Here is a 23,764-nt window from a genome sequence, read left to right on the forward strand (position 1 = left end):
CTTGGCAGCACTTTCCCACAGAGTCACCTTTCTGTCCTGAGATTTTCACTTTATTTCACTCATACTAACTTATATACTATCCTAGATGCTTCCGTCTGGGTTTAAAGGTCTTTTATCTGGGCCATGGGTCTCTGGCAGGTGTGTGTAAAGCTCTCCTTCTAATCTGTGTCACGTGCAGATACTCAGGCACTGGTTAGAACTCTGGGCCTGCTTTCTGACTAGAATGTGAGGTCCATCAGGAGTATACTATCAATTTCTTGATGGTAGGTGCCCTCCCCTCTCACAGGATGTTTTGATTTTATGCAAATGTAGCTTTTAGAGAAAAAACAATGTGTGCTTCTAAATGGGGATATTTAGTCCTGTAAAGGGCTCATTTAATCTGTTTTCTACCTGCCTCTAAACAGGTTGGCTGTGAAGATGGCTCCGTGAAATTATTTGAAGTCACCCCAGACAAAATCCAATTTGCAAGAAATTTCGATCGTCAAAAAAGTAAGGCTTGTTTTGGGTCAGGCAGTGAACAGCCTCAACAAGAAATTATGCTTTTGTGCCACCAAAGGGATAGGATATTTTCCGGTGGCTATAAGAAATGCTTTACTAATTTTTTCTGAGCACAAGGAAAGTTCTAGAAGGCATCCATTATGCAGCATAGTTGTAAATGCCTGACTAAGAAAATATATAGAAATTCAAAGTAGAAAATTAGTGTTTCTGTGAAAATGAGTATATTGTTTATCATCTATGTCTTAGCCTAGGTTTATGTTGTGATAAACTCCCCTACCCAGAAGCAACTTGGGGAGAAACAGGTTTATTTCAGTCTCTAGTTCCACAGCACGGTCCATCAAAGGTAGCTGGGGCAGAAACTCAAAACAGGGCAGGAACCTGGAGGCAGGAGCTGATGCAGAGGCCATGGAGGAATGCTGCTTGCTTAGTCTGCTTTCTTATAGCACCCAGAAGCACAAGTCCTGGGGTGGCACCATCAACGAGGGCTGGGCCCCTCCCACATCAATGAACAATCTAGAAAGTGTACCTCAAGTTTACCCACAGGCCAGTCTGGTTGAGACATTTTCTCAATTGAGGGTCTCTCCAAAATGACTCTGGCTTTGTCAAGTTGCCATAAAATCAGCAGTGTACTCCGACAGAAACTCCTGTTTTGTGAAATGTAAACAGCTGTGCATAGAGTCCTTTTTTTTTTTTTTTTTTTTGGTTCTTTTTTTCGGAGCTGGAGACCGAACCCAGGGCCTTGTGCTTCCTAGGTAAGCGCTCTACCACTGAGTTAAATCCCCAGCCCCACATAGAGTCAGTCTTAACCCTGTTTAAATGGTGTGCTTTTTGAGGCTGGTTCCCCTGGCTATGGGATTAGACTGCCTTGAACTCCCCATCCTCCTGCCTCTACTTCCTGAGTGCTGAGGTTACAGGTTTGTACCACAGGAAACTTGCCATTCCTTTGTTCCCCCTTCCTTCTGCTTTTTGTGACACAGGTTCTCACACTGTAGCCTGCACTTGCCTGGCACATGTGTAGCCCTGGCTGCCCTTAGACTCGTGGCAGTCCTGCCTCAGTGATACAATTACAGGGGTGGACCTCTAAGATTTGCTGGCTGTGGTTCTTAACCATGCTAGTCGATTTAAGTGCCATGGGGAGTGTCATGAGCTGCTGCTGCGGCTGTGTGGCTGGGGCTCTGGGATGTACCGGCACTGGGCTACAGAGCAAGGGTTGACAAGCACTTTGAACTTCTGAGCACAACAGCACTTGAGGCTTTGGAGGCACTGTAGCCTCGGCTAACCCTGGGTGTAGCACGGAGACAGATGTGTGTGCTGTGTGCGGGTAGAACTTGATTTACAAAAACCAACAGCAGATTGTGGTTTGCTGGGGCCTGTTTTGGAGAGCAGTGACCATGGTGTGTGTTCTCTCTTTCCTTTGGTAATTTTGTCAAGTTGACAAAAAACTAGCCAGCACAACCACCAAAAAAGAAAAACAACTATGGCTGGTTAAGAGCAAGGATCTGGGGGTTGGGGATTTAGCTCAGTGGTAGAGCGCTTGCCTAGGAAGCGCAAGGCCCTGGGTTCGGTCCCCAGCTCCGGAAAAAAGAACCAAAAAAAAAAAAAAAAAAAAAAAAAAAAGAGCAAGGATCTGTTCTGAGAAATGTAATGTTAAATTATCTTATTGTGTGAGCATCGTCAGGCAAGCCTCCACAAACTAAGGTGGCTGGTGTCACTGGGCAATGCGATGGCTGTGAAGGTGCCCTCCTATATCCAGTGCATCCTTGTTTGTAATGTCAGTATTTGTGCCTTAGCATACGTATATTTGGGCATTTCTGCAAGTATGTCTCTTTAATCTGAAAAGTCAGTGTCTGTGCACACTGAAATTTTCTTGTTACCACCACATCGTTCTCAGAAGAAAATATATTTACACATTTTCCTCAACCATTTATACATTATTAAAGCGAGTTGTCAGGTGCTTTATGTAGGTCCCAGGACAGCTTACTGACCATTGTTGCTGAGGAGACTAAGGCTGATCAGTGCCAGCCCTGTAGGTAACTGTGGAAGGAGAGCTGTTAGATTTTGTTGTATATCTAGATGTCACATTTTTATTGTTTTATTACCCCTAAGGTCGGATCCTGAGTCTCAGCTGGCATCCTGCTGGTACCCACGTTGCAGCTGGTTCCATAGACTACATTAGTGTGTTCGATGTCAAATCAGGTGACTCTCTCTATTCAGTACATGTGGGGTGTGGGTTTTTGCCAGATTTACATTGCTCAGTTTCTAAAATCTTGACTTTGTCTCTTTCAATGACCTGATGGCCTAACTCCACGAGTCCATCACAAATTTCACCCACGTATGTTCTGTGTGTGTCTCTGAATTTCTGTGTTGTGTGTGTATATGCCTTTGTAAGTGCTAACCAGAGGGAATGTGATACATTCTCCTTTCTTACTTACCCTCCCTGCTCTTTCTGATGCACGGTCTTTTGCTGAACCTGGGAGCTAGAGTTCGTTTTTTGTTTTTAATATACCCTGGCAAGAAACTAGTCTGGATCTCCAGTCCCTTTATGCTGGGGTTACAGTCATCCAGGGACCATACCCAGCTTTTACACATGCCCTGGAATCTGGGTGCGCTCGCTCTCTCTCGCTCTCTCTCTCTCTCATTTTTTTACTTGCATAGTAAGCCCTCTTAATTACTAAGCCATCTCTGGCCTCCTGTTGCTGTATTTGATCAGCACTGCGACTTTTTAGAGAATCTCCACTCTGCAGTGGGGGGCTGACAGCACTTTCTTTATAAAGAGATATAACAGTAGCTTTTTTCTCTAAAGTAATGACTTTTTTTCCTGTTCTTGGCCTGGAAAATTGGGTTGCTAGACACCCTCAGTGTGAGCTTACCTTTAACTTGTTAGACTAACGTATTTGTGCATGCAAGATACAGAGACAAAATGGGTTGGAGTGTCTTCTTGTTTTTCTTTTTCCTCAGTGCCTGACTTCTGTGTTTCTTTTTTTTTTAATTATACATGCCTATAACAAAGACCTCCTTAAGGCATTTTACAAAATTGGGAATGCCCCTGTCCCTTCTCTCACTCCCCAGAGTAAGCCACTGCAACTCTTAGCTGATTCTGCCATACATGACATGTTTATAATTCTGAATTGTGGTTTTTAATTTCTGTACATTATTGACTTCGGCACCTGAGACTACTGTTTGTACCTTGTGCCATAGTGTCCAAGCACACTGTCTCCTAATCTTTCCCATGTGCTCATCCGTGACTGGGTCCCACTCAGTAGTCAGGTCTCTCTATCAAGGCCACATGTGCACTGCTCACAAAGGGAGAGCTGCTTCCCTTCCGTCTGCTTCCTGTTTAACATTCTTCCTCTCCCTGTGTTTCTGCTGCTTGACCCTTGAGATCTTTCAGCTATGTACGTCCATACAAAACACATCTGAGTATTTTGGTGTTTTTGTTTGTTTTTCCTGCCGTTTCTATGTCTCTGTTTTGACTTCTGGTCTAGCTTAGTTGCCTGGGTCGTGCTGCACAAGTGCGGGGTTGGAAGACTGGTGTTTCAGTCTTTCCGGGGTCCCTTCTGCTTCTGTGTCATTTAGGCTCCCACCTTTCCCTGTTAGGGAGTCTAATGCTGTTCTAATTGTTGACCCTTTGTGCATACAGAGAGTTAAACTTAGTTTGGTTTCTAGGCCCTTTTCCTTTTCCTGTGTGGACAATTTCTTTGTTTCTTTGTTGGAAATCCAGCCCAGGCCCCTGTACGCAATAGGTGAGCCCTCTGCCCCCGGACCCTGTCTGACCCTGACATCATCATACTTGCTGATGTCTGACTGTGTTGTGGGTTTGGTTTTCGTTGGTTGTTGTCTTGTGTCAATCAGTTGTGCTCTGTAAATGAGTTTCTCTCTTCCCTTTCCGGTATTTTGTTGCTTCAGTGCTGGGTCTTCTGACTTTCCCCACACTCTTAGGTTTTCATCTTTTTGTCTTCACTGCCGGCTAAGATAAATTTGTTTTCATACCTTAATCTTTGTAGTGGAATTTTCACTTAGACACCTCCCAAGGTCTTTCCTGGTTTCAGCTGCTGGAGATTGAGCTGGGCCTTTGTCCATGGCCTCTGAGGCTGATCTTTTTTTTTTTTTTTTCAAAGATTTATTTATTTATTATATATAAGTACACTGTAGCTGTCTTCAGACACACCAGAAGAGGGCATCGGATCTCTTTACAGATGGTTGTGAGCCACCATGTGGTTGCTGGGAATTGAACTCATGACCTCTGGAAGAGCAGTCGGGTGCTCTTAACCGCTGAGCCATCTCTCCAGCCCGAGGCTGATCTTTTTTAAGAGTTGTAGTTTGGTTTGTGATTGTGTGTGCTCATGAAGGAACCTGCTAGGGCCATAGTTACGGGTGGTGCTGGCAACTCCCGTTCTCTTGCAAGAGCAGCACTGACACCCGCGCTGTCTGTCTCTCCAGCCCTCTACTGGAGGCTGTTAGTGATGGTACCTGGCAAGTGCTGCACCCTTCCTGTCCTTCTGTTCTTCTGTCCTTCCTGTCCTTCTGTCCTTCCTGTCCTTCTGTTGATTTGCTTGTTGTTTCAGTCTGCTCAGCTTTTCTCATTAGAGGAACCTTTTCTTCCCATGTATCCTGTTTGCTCCTGTCGCCGCAGTGGGTCTCCTGCGGAGGCATCTGGGTGGCCTGTCTGGGGACTCGTGAAGTTGGGATCTTAGACTTTTTTTCCCTTCTTGTGTGACTTGGTTCCAAGAAATCAATCAGGTTTTTGATTGGGGTCAGCCCAACCCTGAGGGTTACGTGTTCCACTTCTGAGCTATGCTCTCGGACTCCCCCGTTCTCCGTCCCTGTGAGTCCTGGAAGTTCAGGCCCAGCTGTCAGTGTTCTGAGAGGAAGTCTGGTGTTGTCAGCATTCAGTTAGCAGTTTCACTTGACCCTGTTTTCCTTCCAGACAGCCCTGTCCCAGCCTCAGTTCCCAAAGTCTTTTGTATAAGAAATTCTTCTGTTGAGATAGAGTTTAGTTAAAATCTGACTGCTTACTCAGGAAATGGGTACCTCAAGGTCCAGCAGCCTCTAGATTAACTTTTGACCAGTCCCCCTCCTTGGAGGCTCCTCACCTCTCTAGTCTCTGAAGTACAGGGTCCCCAGCCCCTGAGGGCGTCAAGTGTAAGTCAAGGCTTCTTGACTTTCCTTAAGTCTTACCCATATCGTGGTTGCCACTCTGCGTCTTTGACACTTTTCTTTCTCCCTTTGTGTACACATAATGTGCCAGCTTTTAAGTGAACGGGGCTCCTTCCATTCCACTTCTCGGAAGGGACATCAGTTCTTTCTCTCTTTCTCCTTCCCTCCCTCCCACCTCGCTCCTTCCTCTTCATCGTTCAGCACAGCTGCCCTTTACTGCCTGGCTGTGTTCAGGCCTGTGTAACTCCATGTTATGCTTGCCTGAGCAATTTTGAAAAACTAAACTAAATCTGTGTGCCTTTCTTCTTTCTCAGGGAGCATAACCCGGAAGATGGTTTTAGACAGGCAGCACCTGGGAGTGACCAAGTCAAGGTGCATAGTGTGGGGTGTTGCCTTCCTGTCCGACGGCACTGTCATAAGCGTGGACTCAGTTGGAAAGGTGCAGTTATGGGACTCAGCTACTGGGACACTTGTCAAGAGCCATCTCATCGCAAACGCTGACGTGCAGTCTATTGCTGTTGCTGATGTGAGTACGGTCCCAGCCCGAGTTATCCCTAAAGTTATGATCCTCCTGCCTTCGTCTCCTGAGTAGCTAGGATTACAGGTTTTGTGACCAAGTCCATCTTCTTCTTTCTTTCTTTCTTTCTTTCTTTTTTTTTAAATTTATATGAATACACTGTAGCTGTCTTCAGACTCACCAGAAGAGGGCATCGGATCCCATTACAGATGGTTGTGAGCCACCATGTGGTTGCTGGGAATTGAACTCGGGACCTCTAGAAAAGCAGTCAGTGCTCTTAACCACTGAGCCTTCTCTCCAGCCCCCACAAGTCCATCTTCTAAGCCTGTCTCAGGGTCTCTCTTTTCACATACATTGCTTATGTCAATTAGAAGGATTCATTTTTTTCCCTCACAACTAACACACTTTTTGTTAATTTAAAGCTATTTTTACATATTTCTTCTTGTACTAAGTGTAGTTTGTATATAGTCACATGTCACCCAATGGCAGGGTCCCATTCTGAGAAATCCACCAGGTGGTTTCAGTGTTGTATGTGCTTTTCTGTTGCATTGACTAGCAGCAGAAAAGCTTAAACCCTTCTAGACCATGTAAGCAATGCCATCATAGACTCCTTCTAGACCATGTAAGCAGTGCCATCATAGACTCCTTCTAGACCATGTAAGCAGTGCCATCATAGACTCCTTCTAGACCATGTAAGCAGTGCCATCATAGACATCCATACCATGCTTTTTGATAGAAATGTTAAAATTCGTAGAGATGTTTTGCTAAGCTGACAAGATGGCCCAGCAGGTAATGACACTTGAGCCAAGGAGAGAACAAGCATAGCCAGAACAAGTAGGTGTCATTAAGGAGATAAAGTACCAAGCGCAATACCTAAATACCAAAGTGGAAGCAGTTTAGTGTATCTTTCAAGGTTCATAGCAGGCAGAGAGGAATCCTGCCTCAAAAATTTATTCTTTTATGCGCATTGTTGTTTTGCCTGCATGTCTGTCTGTCTTTCTGAAGGTGTCAAATCCTCTGGAGTAGGATGACAGTTGTGAGCTGCCATGTGGTTGCTGGGAATTGAACCCAGGACCTCTTGATCAGCCAGGGCTCTTAACCACTGAGCCATCTCTCTAGCGTCTCCCTTTTTAATATGCATGTGTGTTTTACCTGTTGGATCCCTTGGGACTACAACTGCAGACAGCTGTAAGCTGGTACCACCCCCCCTCCCTTAAATATTTGATTATGTGTGGGTGTGGGTATGTATATGGGGTGTAGAAGTCAGAGGCTTTAGTCCACTGGAGCTGGAGTTCTAAGTTGTGTCACAAGAGTACTGGGAACTGAACTCAGATCCTCTGACAGCAGTAGTGTCCTTAACCTTGGAACCAGTCTTCAGCCCCGAGATTCTTAAAAAAATCGTGGAGCAAAATAAAAATCTCCCACCTAAACCAACTTAGAGTACAATTTAAAGGTGTTTACACCAGCATCATTGCAAGTTGTGAGTAATGTTTTATGTATAGCTATGATGTCGCTGGGAAATGGGAACTTTTTTGGTCCATTAGATTTTCATGAATGATACTCTGGTTTGTCATTGAATGTGTAGCATGCGACTGGCTGCATACCAGAGTTGGCCTTACTAATTGTTGTCAGCAGGGGGCACATTGCTCCTATGTGTGCGCTTGCTCCTCTGAGGGAACGGCTCCTGGAACCTCCCTGCTAATTCAGGGCAAGAGGTTTGTTTTTGTTTTGTTTTCTCTTTTTCTCCTGAGCTGCCCAGATAGAACACCTGAAGGAATATTTTCCCATCCGGAGTGTTTTGCTGACATGTATCCCATCATGGTTTAATTTCTCAGCAAGAAGACAGTTTTGTGGTGGGCACAGCCGAGGGCACAGTGTTCCATTTCCAGCTGGTGTCGGTGACTTCCAACAGCAGCGAGAAGCAGTGGGTGCGGACGAAACCATTCCAGCACCACACACACGACGTGCGCACTGTGGCCCACAGCCCAACAGCCCTGATATCAGGAGGTAGGTCCTCCCCCAGCCAGCTGCTCTCGACTCTGCCCAGCTCTGCTGTTTTCTCTTCATGAAGAACATCTCTCACCGAGTTCCCTCTCTGATGCCTTGTTGCTCCAGGCACCGACACCCACCTAGTTATTCGGCCTCTCATGGAGAAAGTGGAGGTAAAGAACTACGATGCCGCTCTCCGAAAGATCACTTTCCCCCATGTGAGTACCCCTCACACCCTCAGCACCTCTCTGTCCCTCTGTCCAGTAAGCCTAGACACGGCTCACTTCCTACGGCTGTCTTCCTTATGTTCTAGGCAAGCCTCCGTGAAGACATCTGCTCTGTGCACATGTATGTGACTATTATGATAATGAGGCAGGTCCAGTTTATGTACTGGGAAGGTCTACTCAACTTGTGGGGATGCTAACATCTTCCTTGACCACTACAAACCTGGTTCTCCACCTAAACAGTAGAGCCTGCCCACCCTTAAAACAAGCTAACAAAATTCCCATAAAGCACAGTTACTGAGGGGAGTGTTTCTTCAGAAAGGACACTCAGGATGATGTTTCCAATTAACACGCACATTTGGGGGCGAAGATATGGCCCAGTGGTTCCTGCAAATAACCCAGTTCGTCTGGCGGCTTGTAACTGTCTACCTCCAATTCAAGAACTGACTCTGTTCTCACCTCTTTGGGCACTGCATGAGTGTGATGCACAGACATACATGCAGGCCAAACACCTGCATACATTACAATATACATACAATAAAAAATATATGGGGTTGGGGATTTAGCTCAGTGGTAGAGCGCTTGCCTAGGAAGCGCAAGGCCCTGGGTTCGGTCCCCAGCTCCGAAAAAAAAAATATATATATATATTTAAAAAATACCCACATATTTCATGTGTGTGGTTTGATAAAGTCAAACATAGACCTCACTCCTCTACTCCCCAATCCCAACACATACCTCTCTTTAAAAACAGGATTTAATTATATAGCCCTGCCTGGCTTTGTTCTCCCTTCGTAGACTAGTCTAGCTTAGCCTTGAACTCATGGAGCTCCACTTGGTACCAGGACCTCAGTGTCTCTTGCCTATCTCTGTGCCTCATTATCTTAGTTTGGATCACTCTTTTCTCATGGATTCCTTTTCAGTGACTTCCTTTTTTGTTTACTTGTTTGCTTTTTTTTGAGACAGGGTTTCTCTGTGTAGCGCTAGCTGTCCTGGAAGTCTTTGTAGACCAGGGAGATCTAGAACTCAGAGATCTCCATGCTTCTGCCTCCAAGTGCTGGGATTAAAGATATGCATACATGATCAGCCGCCTGGTCTCCTTTTGTTAACATCTATGTCGTTTTTAAAGCACCTTGTTCATTCCTCTGTGTTTAAAACCCTTTGGTTGCTATTGTTGTCTTCAGCACAGAGTTCTAAATTTTTGGTGCATTTGTAGACCCATGTTGATCTTGGACTGTCCTGTGTCACTGAGCTCTTTTATTCTGGAAAGTCTTTCCTTGGTGCTTTTGTATCTGACCGTGAGACACAATAAGAGGTCAGGTGCCCTTTCCTCCCTCGAGCTCGTTACCTTGCCCTCCTTCTCTGCTTGATTGATCTTTACCAGTGAACTACTTCTAAGTTAGATATCCTTTCTGCTCATCCTATGTTTATCCATGTTAAATCTTGTGCCATGCTGTATAGCATGACTGCCTGTGTCATTTGTCAATGTCTGTGTTATTTCGGTTGTTGAGGTCAGTGGTTATTTTCGTCACCATTGCGTTCTTGGTTCCTAGGACAGTGGCTTGACTGTAGTAGGACTTGAGATATGTTTATCAAATAAATGAATTTCTAGGGTGTTCGTTTGGAGGCTGGGTCTCAGTAAGTAGACCAGACTGGCTTTGAACTCAGAGATCCACATGCTTCTGCCTCCCAAGTACTGGGCTACTCTACCCAGCTAAATAAATGGGTTTCAACAGTAGAGAGGCTGTTATGCTAAGATGTTGAATCTGGAAACACAGCAGTAGATGACCAGGTTGGCCTACTTACAACTCTTCAACTCTTGACTACAGCGGCGTCTCATTTCCTGTTCAAAGCGAAGGCAGCTTCTCCTTTTCCAGTTTGCTCACCACTTGGAACTCTGGAGACTAGGATCCACAGCCGCAACAGGTGTGTCTGCAGAAAGGCTTTTCACTTTTGCTTTTGTTTTTTTTTTTTTAAACTGGAAAGTTTTTTAAAAAGAGAAAAATGGGAAAGGGGAAAAAATAGCAAGAAGGGCTTATGTATTCCTCACAAGTAAAGTGCCGGCCTGGGAGTACAAGTCCCTGGGAGTGAACCACAGTATCGTCCAGTACACCCACACAAAAGGAAACTGGAAACCAGACATAATAGTGCATGCCATTAATCCCAGCACATGGGAGGCAGAGGCCTGGGCCAAGAAAAGAGAGAAAATAAATAAACTGGAAAGAGAATGCAGAGTATCAAAATCGCAGCTAAAACTCTGCCTGTAGAAATGTCACGCGTGGCAGCAGTTTCCTAAAAGTGGAAGCAGAGAATCAGAAGCTCAGGACCAAATCAAGAGCTCCCTGAACTTGCTGGACATGGCCAAGATTAAGATTGTTTACTGCTTTTATAGGATTCAGTTTGTACAGCACCTACACCGGATGGTTCACAACCCCACATAGCTCCAGCTTGAGGGAACCTGACCGCCTCACCTCTTCTATCCTTCAAGTGCATACCTATGTACATAGACAGCTAACTAAAAACACACAGAATGTTATAAATACCAGAGAACTTAAGCTTCTTTAAGATGTGTGCGAGAGGCGGTTGAGGTGATAGCTGTGCCGTCAGGCTTTGCCCTGGCCTGGCAGAAATAAAATCAGACTGTTGAAAGCTGAGAAGATAGAAGGATGTGCAGAGGCAGTCCTGCCTGGAAACAGGCTGCGTGGCTCTGGAGTGAGTGAGAGTTTAAGTGCGTTCTCCTCCTTAGAATGTATTGAAATCTGCCTCTGCCTACCTGCATGTCTGTGAGTGGCTTCAGCCATGTCAGACACTCGGCCTTAGAGTTCCATTTGCCGCTCTTCACATAGCCTTTCAGATTTTGTCTGCTTACATGGAGAAACCAGATTTCCCACTGGTAGAAATTCCGTGTTACTGAGGGTTGACTTTAGAATGGAAAAATGCAGGATTTTTTTTTAAATGATGGAATTTCCTGTTTTTAGGCAAGAATGGAGATACTCTTCCGCTCTCTAAAAATGCAGACCATCTCCTGCACCTCAAGACAAAGGTGAGAACTGATCCTACTCCCCATCCAAGGTTCAGAGTACTTTCCATTCTGAATCTGAGTGCCACTCAATCTGTAGCCAAGACTGTGACATCAGTCAGATGCTGAGAATTTGATAAGTGAGTACAAGAAATTGGTTTTCTCCTTTTCGTACTAGAAACATCCTTTTAGTAATTAAGATAGTGCAGTATAATGTGAATCGCGTGCTCTGTTCAGACATGAGCACTTGCAGCAGTGTTTTCCTCCCAGAAAAGCAGAGGAGCTTGTGCTTACGTGTGTGTGTGCTTCCTTCTACATTAGTATGTACCGTGTAAACTGTTTTACTCATTTCATCTTTTATAAAAATGTCTTTCAGCTCTTTGTGATAATCCCAGTACTTAGGACACAAGGGCAGGAAGTTTAGGAGTTCAAGGTCATCTTGGCTAGTAGTTAATTCGAAACGACTCTAAGGTGCATTAAATCCTGTCCTCAACCAAAAAAGTAAATAAATAAAGATTTTGGTCATTTATGGTGACGTATGCCAGAAAATTCCAACGTTGAGGAGGCTCCCGGATAAGGGCCACTCTGAGTCTGAAGTCAGCCAGGCCAGAGAACGAGTCCAGGTTTACTGTGTCATCAGGGTTAGTCTTAGAGTTAGAATCCCTACCTCCCTCCTGGGGCTGGGATCACAGATGGGTACTTCCACACCCAGCTTTAGTTTTAACTCTGTATAAACTTTAAGTCACACTTTTCTTCCCCTTCGACTATTTTTCATTTTTTTCTTTCTTAGAGGTATTTTGGGGGTTAGTGTTTCAGGACGGGGTTTCTCTGTGTAGTTCTTGCTGTCCTGGAACTTGCTCCATAGACCAGCCTGGCCTTGAACTCAAAGACTGCCTGCTTTGCCTCCTGAATACCAGGCTTAAAGGCATGCACCACCATATCCAACTCAAAGCAGTCATCACGGACAGAAAAGATGTCAGCACTCCCAGTCGTTTGTCCTCAGCTGTTACATTAATGCCTTCCTGCTCCTGTTTCCCAGATTGAGGCTTTCTAAGGCACTCAAAGGCCTAACGTAGTACACAGTCACCTGCAGACCCATGTTGGGTTTGGAAATCAAAGCTGCACTGGTGATGTTCTGTCTGGGATTTAATTGTAGTCCTCAGAGCACATGAGTGTTTTAAGACTACATATAGGCAAGGTGGGCAGTGGTGGTTCACGTCTTTAATCCCAGCATTCAGGAGGCAGAGGCAGGCAGGTCTCTGAGTTAGAGACCAGCCTGGTCTACATAGTGAGTTCCAGGACAGCCAGGGCTACACAGAGAAACCTGTCTCAACAAAAAAAAAAGGGGGGGCGGTTGGGGATTTAGCTCAGTGGTAGAGCGCTTGCCTAGGAAGCGCAAGGCCCTGGGTTCAGTCCCCAGCTCCGAAAAAAAGAACAAAAAAAAAAAAAAAAAAAAAAAAAAAAAAAAAGGCCGTGTATGTATGCATTTGTGGAAATGTCCTAAGCACTGAGAGCTTGGAGAGTCCTGTCGTGGGAGCCTTGTTAGGTTTGCCAGCCTTGGTGGCACACTGCTCGTGCGTACCCAGCATTGGGTGCCTAGTGTGGGAGACTGCAGTGAATCAATGAGATTTTGTGTGGGGAAAAACTTGGTTTTCTCACGCCCGTTGCTTCTCCATTTGCCAGGGCCCTGAGAACATTATCTGCAGCTGCGTCTCCCCGTGTGGAAGTTGGATAGCCTATTCTACAGCGTCTCGGTTTTTTCTCTATCGATTGAAATATGAACGTGATAACATTAGCCTCCAAAGAGTAAGTGAGGGGGCACAGTGCATTCCTGCACAAGAAGAAACTCCCTTTATGTGTAATATTTGTTTGAAGTAGCAATGAATTGGAAGGACTCCTTAGTGAAAAGCTAGACAATCATAGCTGTTACAGAGCCTGCATGGTGGAAGGAAAGACTCACAACTTAACCTCTGCCCTCTACACACATGAACACAGCATGTTTTTAAACTTGTGTGTACCGATGTTTTGCAGGCATGTAAGCATATCTACTCTGTGTGTGTGTGTGTGTGTGTGTGTGTGTGTGTGTGTGTGTGTGTGTGTGTGTGTACTGATGCTTGCAGAGGTCAGAAAGGGGAGGGTCCCCTGGGATTGAAGTTACAGATGATTGTGATCTTCTCTATGGATGCTGGGACTCCAACCCCTGTCCTCTGGAAGAGTAGTCAGTGCTTTTAACCCCTGAACCAACTCTCCAGCCTACACACAAGTTTTTCGTTTAAGATTTATTTATTTTTGTATATGTGAGTGTACACTGTCATTGTCTTCAGACACGCCAAAAGAGGTCATTGGATTCTGTTACAGATGGTTGTGAGTCCCCCAGGTGGTTGCTGGGAATTGACCTCTGGAAGAAGTCAGTGTTTCTAACCGCTGAGCCATCTCTCCAGTCCTGTTTTAAATCCTATAGAGGGTTCTAGGTTCAATCTTCAACATTACCACTGTAATACTAAATATAAATATATATTTACTGCTCTTTTTTTTTGTTTCTTTTTTATTTTTTTAGGAGCTGGGGACCGAACCCAGGGCCTTGCACTTGCTAGGCAAGCGCTCTACCACTGAGCTAAATCCCCAGCCCCTAGAATACAATTTCATTCCTTTCCACCGTCCATTCCCTCTTAAACCTCCCTCTGACCCCTCGTATTCTCTCCACTCTCAAATAGATAGCCTTTTTTTTTTACTATTATTGTCGTGTGTGTGTGTGTGTGTGTGTGTGTGTGTGTGTGTAAGTGTGTGTGCATACATGCATGCACATAAATATATAAATACAGCCTGCCGAGTCTGTTTTTGTTAGTGTGAGTGATTTTAGGGCTCATATATTTATTGTTTACTTGAAAAAGAAATAGAGAAACGTTCCTAGCAAAAATGTTCTTTTATTCCCATAGTATTGCAAGGTAGAGAACTGACCCATTACCATCTGGATGGAGAGAAGGCTAGATAGGCTGTGTTCAGCCCCTTTGCGGGTCCTTGCTTGGACATTCCAAGGTTAACGTAACTTAGCCTGGCTGTGTCAGGTTCTGCTGTGCTACTTTCTCTCACTGGCTTCTCACTGTTGATTTATCCGAAGGTTTCCAAATTACCAGCATTCCTTCGCTCTGCCCTTCATATTTTGTTTTCTGAAGATTCAACAAAGCTCTTTGTGGCATCAAATCAAGGGTCTCTACATGTCATCCATCTTTCGGAAGGAAGCTTCAAGCACTTGCATACTTTCCAGCCACAATCAGGTGGGGACTTCTCAGCTCTCTGGTGTGGTCCTTTTCTCCTTAGACCCCAGCATCGGATGCTGGTGCTCTGTGCACTCTGCAAATAAACTCACTCACATGTTTAAAGTAGGAGGAGATATCTGGCAGATGAAGACTCTCGATGAGATCTGAAATGTTCCTCACACCTACTCCTTTCTCACTGTGTTTTCGATTCCTTATTTGGGGCCAGAGAAGTTTCATCATCCTTAGTTTTGTTAGCAGAGTTAGAAAGAAAGTAAAAGTCATCTGCATCTCCAGTACTTTGCCTAGTAACCCCCCCCCAGTACTTTGCCTAGTAACCCCCCAGTACTTTGCCTAGTAACCCCCTAGTACTTTGCCTAGTAACCCCCCTAGTGCTTTGACTAGTAACCCCCCCCAGTACTTTGACTAGTAAACCCCCCACCCCCAGTACTTTGACTAGTAACCTCCCCAGTACTTTGCCAAGTAACCCCTAACTTCCCCCAAGAACTTTTGTGTTTTCTGGCATATGTATATAGAGACTTTGTTAGCACACTAACTTTTTGTTGTATGTTTCTATGAGATGTTTATATAAGATGAAAATTTTGTGCTTGTGACTGTGTTCTGTGAGAACATGGATTGCATCACTGGGTGACTATATACACCAGTTAACACTGAATTAACAACACTGGGGAGATGCAGTGTTGACTTAAGTTTCTCATCCACTTTTCGTTGGTCATTGAGTATCCGTGATCTGTCCCTTGTCCCTAGCCCTGGCATTTAGCTGTTTCGTTACCACTTAGACTCTAGTCAGCCTGGATTGTCAATGTTTAATATTAATTCATGGAAAGCTGCTTTAGGCCAGGCGTTGAGGTGCACACCTCTAGTCCCAGCACTCAAGAAGCAGAGGCAGATGGATCTCTGTGAGTTTTGAGGCCAGCATGGAACTCATAGTAGTTAGGGCTACACAGAGAGACCCTGTGTCAGCTCCCTATCCTAATCCCCCAATCCCAAAAAATAAAAAGAAAAGCTGCTTCAGAAGAAACCTGTCATTTAGGAGTCAGATGAATTAAACCAGTATTGTTAAACTACTTTGCCCCTTATAATATCATTTTGGTTTTTCAAGACAGGGTTTCTCTGAGTAGCTCTGGTTGTTCTGGAATTCCCTCTGTAGACCAGGCTGTCCTCGAACTCAGAGGTCTGCCTCCCTCTGCCTCAGGCTAACAGTGTGTGTGCCACCAGCACCTGGCACCCTCCATCTTCTTCATCCATGCTCCAGCACCTGGTGTGCCTGTGCAAAGCTTCCCTCGTTGTTAGGGGTTGCTAGATGCAGCTCCTATGATGAGGAAGTCTGATTTTTATCCCATGTTGTCATGTTGCAAATTGAATTAAAACCTTTTGACAAAGGTGCTCTATAGTGTTAAACGGAGGGTACACAATAGATTAAATATATGCTTCGTGTCTGTTAAACACGCTGTGTCCATAACTAATTTTAAAACAATCGGAAACAACAGTTTGAAATAATTAGCTTAAGATCTGGTTTCAGTGCTTCCTCTGGTCTGAAATACAAATGCCTCCAGTTTTATCTTTCCAGCCTCTCTTCACATGAGCGGTAGCTAGATAAATAGTTTTTATGTTTGTTTGGGTTTTTTTGTTTTTGTTTGTTTGTTTATTTGCACCACATCTCAAGATGTAGACCTAACTTACTTGAAAAATGCTATATAGTCCATACTGGCCTCAAACTCATATTCTCTGCCTCTTGAGTCCTAGAACTAAAAACGTGTGCCACTATGCCCAGCAATCGCTAATTAAATTTTAAAAGTGGAGAAGATGATTACTTAACATTTGGGAGGCCGAGACACATAGATCCTAAACTTAAGCCTGTCTTAGGCTACAAAAGTAATTTCCTGCCTCAATTTTTTTTTTAATTTAAAAATAAACAGGTTAACCTTTAGAACTAATTTGCAAAACTGCAGTAAATTCTCCTGTAAATGATTTACAGCCGTGTGGGTCTTGTTGGTCTCTCCATCATCTTCAGGTTGGGCAGGCTGTGGGTGGCTAATTGAAGAACTTGTTTCTTCTGTCCTCACAGGGACAGTGGAGGCCATGTGTCTTTTGGCAGTCAGTCCCGATGGGAATTGGCTAGCTGCATCAGGTACCAGTGCTGGAGTCCACATATATGATCTGCATCATCTAAAGGTGAGCCTCAGATTTCATAGCAGCAATTTGAGTCATATGGGAGGCTGCTAGTCATGTTAAGATTTGAGGCAGATTGGAGTGACCTGGAAATTTACTAGACTTTTTTTTTTTTTTTAAGGAAGAATTTCCTCCTTTAGATTCCTGTTTTAGAATTCTCTAGAGTCTCAAAGCTGTACTCACATAATATTAAAATCAGTGAGATTTTACTCTGTTTTTTTTTTTTGTTTGTTTGTTTGTTTGTTTGTTTTCAGAGCTGAGGACCGAACCCAGGGCCTTGTGCTTGCTAGGCAAGCGCTCTACCACTGAGCTAAATCCCCAACCCCGAGATTTTACTCTGAATACAATGAAAACAATATAGTTAGGGGTTCGTGAATGATAAACCCATTTCTGGACAAGGGATATAGTTCAATGGTAGAGTAGTTGCCTGTGTTCAAGGTCAGTCCCCAGTACCACAAAACAGACAAAGACAGCAGAATGATTAAAAAGACAAAACACCAGGAAGTTCTGATACATAGATTCAGACTTGGAGATCCTAACAGGCTTCCTTTCATACTTGCCTTGTATGTTCAGTGTGACTTTAAATACCATAGAACCAGACGGGGAAAGCATAGCTGGGGAACCCTTCTGACTAACAGGTATTAACTACTAACAGGTGACAGTACTGCCAGCTGTGCATTGAGTCATACTTACCATAGTTCTGTCCCCAGCACTGACAAAGCCAACGTTTCTATGTAGTGCCCACATGCCTTATAGTTGAACCTAAATGCCTAACCGTAGGCGATAATTTTTGACAGGGTTTCTCTGTGTAGCCCTAACTGGTCTGGAACTCGCTCTGTAGGCTAGGCTGGTCTGGAACTCAGAGATCCAGCTGCTGGGATTAAAGGGCTGTGCCACCACTGCCTAGCAGTAATGTTTATTAGACCCAGAACAGAGCTATGTGTTCTCAGTGCAGAGGGGTATTTGAGCGATTCATACTGACATGTTTACTCAGATAAAATGCTCTTCAGTTTCCTGGAAATGCTTCGTTTTGTAAACAGTTAAGCATTATTTGTTTGTTTGTGAACATGTTTCACTGGTCTAGAACTCACTGTAGGCCTGGCTGACTACAGACTCAGAGATCTGCCTACATCATCTACCGTCCAGAGTATGCCAATTAAAAGTGTGTCACCACAGCCAACAAAAGAGACTTTTAAATGAAATTAAAGCTCTTTGTTGTTGAACTTCCACAAAATACTTCAGAGTTCTGCTTGTGAGTTCCAAAGAACAGTATTTCAACCAACTGACTTAGGGTCTTAGGGTTTAGTACAATAATACTTGTGTGGCATATATAAGGCCCTGAAAACAACAAAAAATAATGATGACCAAAAATCACTTTCTTTTTGGGTGGGTGTGAGGGTGTGTGTGCAGGGGGCTTGGGGAAGGTTTTTTGAGATGAGGTCACACTCTATAGACCTGGCTGGCCTAGAACTCACAGAGCTAGCTGCCTCTGTCTCTGGAGTGCTGGGATTAAAGTTGTATGCTACCACACCCAGTTCATCTAACCTTTCTTGAAGGAAGGTGTCCTACAGACTTTCTCTTGTCTTTTCCCAGCTTCACTGCACAGTGCCTGCTTACAATTTCCCAGTGACTGCTCTGGCCATCGCCCCCAATACCAACAACCTGGTCATTGCTCATTCTGACCAGCAGGTAAGCGAGTGATCCTAGTGTTTTCCAATTCCCTTCTGCTACACTCCCCTGGAGGCCGGGATAGATGGTGGGCAGTTAGGAACTTTCCCTTGAAGGTGTTAGAGGATACATAGGCAGGTTTGTTTTGTGTGAGTGAAGCTTCTCTGTGTGGCCTGGGCCCATTATTGGCCAGCAGTGCCTGCTGGTTACAGTGTGGCTCTAGAGTTAAACACAAAGTGATAGAAGAGTTTTGAAGCACTCTACTAATTTAAACTAGAGATAACATAGGCCCAGGTACTACATTAGATATGGATGTAATAAAATCTTGAAAATAAACTAAAAATAGATGGTTTACATTCATGAGGGAATCAGGCCTTACTAAAACTGAGATGTCTAGATCTGAGCCAGAGTGAGAACTTAGGGTTTTTTATACCAAATTATAAAGACGCAGTCTTTAAGATGCGTGGGCTGTAGAACACGTTAACTCATCAGTGCTGTGTATCCTCATCTGTAAACTGCAGATGAGCGCATCACCAGACCTGTGGATCTGCTGAAAAGATTCAACATGTCTGGGAAGCACACTCGGTTAGACTGCTAGGCAAGTGATGCTTCCTGAGCCATTTTAAACTCTCCGGTACATACAGTATCCAAAGCACTGCCTCGCTTTCACGGGTGTTCGTCCTTTACCTGGGCTATTGCAAGGTGCCACCTTAAGTGCCTTTGTCATTTGAACTGGTAAACTCTGAGTTTACTGGCAATACCCTATAATCCTGTCGTGGTATATTGAGGCACCTTCCAAGTTCCAAGCCAGCCAGAGCTGAATCCGGTGCTTAGTGTTTACCGTGACTTGTGGTTAGGAAAGGACAACTCCCAGAAGGGACCAGAGCCTCTGAGTGTCCTGAGGGCACATCTGCACCTGTATGGTGGTGTTCTCCAGGTATTTGAGTTCAGCATCCCAGACAAGCAGTATACAGAGTGGAGCCGCTCTGTCCAGAAGCAAGGATTTCACCAGCTGTGGCTCCAAAGGGATACTCCCATCACACACATCAGCATCCATCCCAAGAGACCCATGCACATCCTCCTCCATGACGCCTACATGTTCTGCATCATTGACAAGTCCTTGGTGAGTGTGGGGACTTCTTACTTAGGACTCTAGTGTGTGTGTGTGTGTGTGTGTGTGTGTGTGTGTGTGTGTGTGTGTGTGTGTATGTGAGAGAGAGAGAGAGAGAGACAGACAGACAGACAGACAGACGGACGGACGGACGGCTGTCTGAGCATCCTGACACGGGTGTTGGGAACAGATCTCAGGTCCTCTGCAAGAGTAGCACATGCTCTTAATTGCTGGGCTGTCTTTCCAGTGCCCTGTTTTGCTTGACTTTTTGAGACATGATGTTGCTATGGAGCCTGACTGGCCTCACGTTAAATTTGCAGCCGTGAAGTGCCGTGGGAGTTACCATACTTTACTTGTACTTAGGAGTTTTTAAGTATAAATAACGATTGATTAGCTAAGGGAGCCTCAGAATACAAACTGCCAGTGTGTTGATTGGAGGAGACGTAATTGTGTTTGTCACACTCCCTAATTTGCATCCCTACTGTTGGGTGAGGGGTTAGCCTTTTTGGACTAGTTTTTACTGTTGTATTTCTATAACTGGCTTTTTAACCCAATCCTAAGTAGAAAAATGATTAGGTTGGCATTCAGAAGGTGGCCCTCTTGAGGGAATATGTTTGAGCTGACGACTCTCTTGTAATTTTCATTCTTGGATTACTGAGTGAAGCAGTTTCGTTAAATGAGACACCTGCTAATGTTTTGATCACCCTGCTCCTTAGCTGAAGACATTTCAAAAGTTGGTTTTTGTCAAAAGTCCAACTGGGAAAGTTCCAGTGTCGGTGACTATGATTTGGGTAGGGACACAAGTGTTTTCTTTAGTTTGAGATGCTAGCTGCTGTTTTGATTTTTCTCCCTGAATATATACGTCTTCTGGGTAGGAGCTGTCTTCCCTCAGAGGCCTATGGACCACAGCCATGGTTGTGCTGCACTTTGGGTCTCAGTCATACAGCACCAGCTGTTCGCCCGTGTGAAGGTGGGGGTGGGACGTGCGTGGGTAAGGCAGCAGATGGCTCTAAAGGAGGTGTGCACAGGGAAGTGTCACTGAATCGCGTCTCATGGGCCTCGTGTCCTGGCATGTGGGAAGCAGAGCTAGCTGGCAAGTGTCTTCTGTGAGAGAGTGGGGCAGGAAGAGCCCCTCCCACCCACTCCGCCATCTCTGTAACTCAGCCCAGAAGCCTTTTGCCCCGGTGATGGTGATGGGTCCTTCCTGTCCTTGTCCTAAGTAGAGCTAGTTCCCAAGGAAGTATGAAATGAAGTGAACCATTTATTTGTCCGTCTCTTGAAATGTCAGTGACATCAGTGGGGGTAGTTTGTATTGTTTTCCCTGGGGGAGAACCTTAGCCCCTTGGCCGGTGGATGAGGAGTGGTTGAGGGGAGGTATGGAAAGCACGGTGCCTGTGTGGGCCGAGGTTCTGCACATAGCCGCTTGTTCCTTATGGTGAAGTGTTGCTGACAAGACTGGCCTACAGCTTGCTTGTCTTTAATCTTCCATAGAGTAAGGAACCCTTTCTTGCTTCATTCTGCCCATCGTAATCCCTTTTTGCCTGAAGCATTTTTACATGACCTAGGGTATATCAGTTCCTAAGATAGGTATACATATGGTATGTATGTCTGTCTATCTCTGTGTGTGTCTGTGTGTCTGTCTCTGCGTGTGTCTGCATGAGTTTATATGCATGTTTAAGTGTGGTGGCCATGGAGGCCAGAAGAGGATATTAGATGTCCTGGAACTGGAGTTACAGGCAGTTGTGAGCCACCTGATATGAATGCTAGGAACTGAGTCTGCGTCCTATGTAAGAGCAGTAAGCCTTCTTAACCACTGAGCCATCCCTCCAACTCCCACCAGTATGTAAGGCAGTTCTTTGAGGGCTGAGAATACAGCTTAGTTGGAAGAATGCTTGCCTACCATGCATGAAGCTGGTTTTGATTCCCAGCACATGTAACCAGGTGTAGTAGAATACACTTTGGAAGTAGAGATAGGACCAGAAGGTCAAAGTCATTCCTACCTCCATCATCAATTTGAGCTCAACTCAGGGGCTAGGGAACCTCTCTCAAAAAAGGGTTTTCTGGGGGTGCTTGGGATGATGGCTTAGTGGTTAAAAGCATATACAGAGAGTAATAATTTAAATTTTTTAAAGATTTTTCTTTATACATATACTTTTCTATTTATTCAAGACTGAAGAGGAAGGGCTGGAGAACCACAGGTCTCAGGTGTCTGCCCATCGTTCCAGCCCTCAGGAGGGAGAGGCAGGAGAGCTGCAGTGAGACCCTGTCTCAAAGTCAAAACAGAACAAAGCAGCAGCAGCAGCTGTGTCTGTGGAAGCCAAGAAACTTTCTGCTGTTTGAGTTTTGTAGCGCTTACAAAATGCTAGACGATACACATTCAAATAGTGTATCTTGTTGGGGCCTAGTGGTTCAGGCCTGTAATACCAGTTCCACGGGAGGCTGGGGCAGAAGCATCAGAATTCAAGGACTAAGACTGAAGTTGTGGCCAGCCTGGCAACTTAGTGAAACTCTCAAGAAATACTAAAAAATAGCTTAGCGCATGGCAATGATGGTGCAGGTCTTTATCCCAGCACTCAGGATGTAGAGGCCAGCCTGGCCTACAGAGTGAGTTCTACAGGGTAGCCAGGGCTATATACTGGAAGGGACGGGGGTTGGGGAGGGTGAGGCAAACTACTAAAAAATTAAAGATTAGGGATATTGTTCAGAGTATTTGCATATGTGTGTGTATTACATATTCCATATACATATATATATAATCTTTAGTAAATAAATATCCCTGTCTTTTTAGCCACTTCCAAATGACAAAACTGTGCTCTATAATCCGCTTCCTCCGAAAAACGAATCAGATGTCTTCCTGAGGCGCACGACCCATGGATTTAAAATGTCTAAGATATATAAGGTAAAACCCCTTACTGTGCCCTGGTTGGTTGCTTCCCTCTGCTGTTAGCAAAATGTAGTCACCAACAGTTAGAAGAGGAGCGTGTCTTCATTTGCATATGACCTGGGGAGATAACAACTTGAAGTTTTCTGTAGCTGTGATTCACTGTTCCTAACCCGGTAGGTTAGAGCAGGCAAGTCATACTTCCCTGTGTGAGAGAAGTTTGTAGTGAGCAAGGATTGTGGTGCTCATGTGGGGTCTTTCTTAGAATAAATGTTCTTTCCTGTAGAACTTCTGCTTAGAGAGTGTTTCAGGGAATAAAAGTATTGGAAGTCATTTTCTTTTTTCTGACTAATTTCACCATATATAAAATGATGTCCTTTGACCTTATGGTCCTACAGCTGTCTGACCCAGCTCAGGTTCCCCAGTCCTACTCCTTATGAGCCATCTCCCCTACAGCGCTGGTCCTCTCCACCATGTTGAGTCCAAGGGCAGGGAAGATTGTCAGGAATTTCTGTCCTTTGAGTCTTGCCCAGAACTGGTGGAGAATGACTCCTGTTACTGTCCTCTCTCTCTGCAGCCCTTACTCTTTATGGATCTTTTGGATGAAAGGACACTTGTGGCAGTAGAACGACCTCTGGATGACATCATTGCTCAGCTCCCACCACCCATCAAAAAGAAGAAATTTGGAACTTAAAACGGGACACTGACTGTGTCCTTTCTTGAACTGTCTGTCCTGTTCTTTGTTTGTTCGTTTCTTTGTTTGTTTTTTCTGAAATCATGATAATAAAACAAAGTTATTCTTTAGGATGAGACATTGTAAATTATTTTCCAAAAGAATGGGACTTTCTTTCTTTGAGTGCAGTGAAATGAAGGTGGCTATAAAGCTCAGTAGGTCCATCGGGACGGCTCTGGGAACGCACTGGACCCTCAAGCCTTATAATTCCAGTTGCTTGCTAGAGCCTGTCACCGAAGGAGAGAACATCTCTGGAAAGTTGTCCTCTGGCTTTCTGTGTGTGCTACATTTGAGCACACAGTAAAGGTGAACTAAACTTCAAGGTATATGTAGCTGCAGTAATGCTCTGAACTAGCTATAAGCTCATACTGGTTTTTTGAGTCTTGTCTGTTTTTGCAGTATAGTCTCAGGGGGAAAAAACAGTCCAGGCTCTCTGTTCTCCTGTCTGTGCTGGGGTGTCAAAGAACCAGGGTATCACTCCTAGCCTGCAGCCTATTCAAAGGGCCTCCCGGTGTCACCCTGG

The 23,764-nt window shown here is 44.7% G+C and overlaps 1 protein-coding gene across 3 annotated transcripts in view; it reads left to right on the forward strand.

The window, feature by feature from the left end:
- Positions 1-23,315, forward strand: part of Utp4 (UTP4 small subunit processome component) — a 33,887-nt gene extending 10,572 nt beyond the window's left edge. For 2 of the 3 annotated variants that reach the window (XM_006255563.5, XM_006255562.3), the window contains exons 4-17: positions 405-489; positions 2,605-2,694; positions 5,970-6,181; positions 8,008-8,179; positions 8,288-8,379; positions 10,212-10,308; positions 11,361-11,425; positions 13,085-13,207; positions 14,520-14,676; positions 16,745-16,851; positions 18,442-18,537; positions 19,454-19,639; positions 22,416-22,526; positions 23,086-23,315. In XM_006255563.5, coding sequence (XP_006255625.1) covers positions 405-489; positions 2,605-2,694; positions 5,970-6,181; positions 8,008-8,179; positions 8,288-8,379; positions 10,212-10,308; positions 11,361-11,425; positions 13,085-13,207; positions 14,520-14,676; positions 16,745-16,851; positions 18,442-18,537; positions 19,454-19,639; positions 22,416-22,526; positions 23,086-23,202 — 1,710 coding nt within the window. In that variant the 3' untranslated portion in view covers positions 23,203-23,315. The remainder of the gene's footprint in view (positions 1-404; positions 490-2,604; positions 2,695-5,969; positions 6,182-8,007; positions 8,180-8,287; positions 8,380-10,211; positions 10,309-11,360; positions 11,426-13,084; positions 13,208-14,519; positions 14,677-16,744; positions 16,852-18,441; positions 18,538-19,453; positions 19,640-22,415; positions 22,527-23,085) is intronic. The other variant, NM_001009640.1, reaches the window with a different exon arrangement.
- Positions 23,316-23,764: the final 449 nt, after the last annotated feature.

Source organism: Rattus norvegicus, chromosome 19 (genome assembly GCF_036323735.1).
Source record: "Rattus norvegicus strain BN/NHsdMcwi chromosome 19, GRCr8, whole genome shotgun sequence".
NCBI classification, from domain to species: Eukaryota; Metazoa; Chordata; class Mammalia; order Rodentia; family Muridae; genus Rattus; species Rattus norvegicus.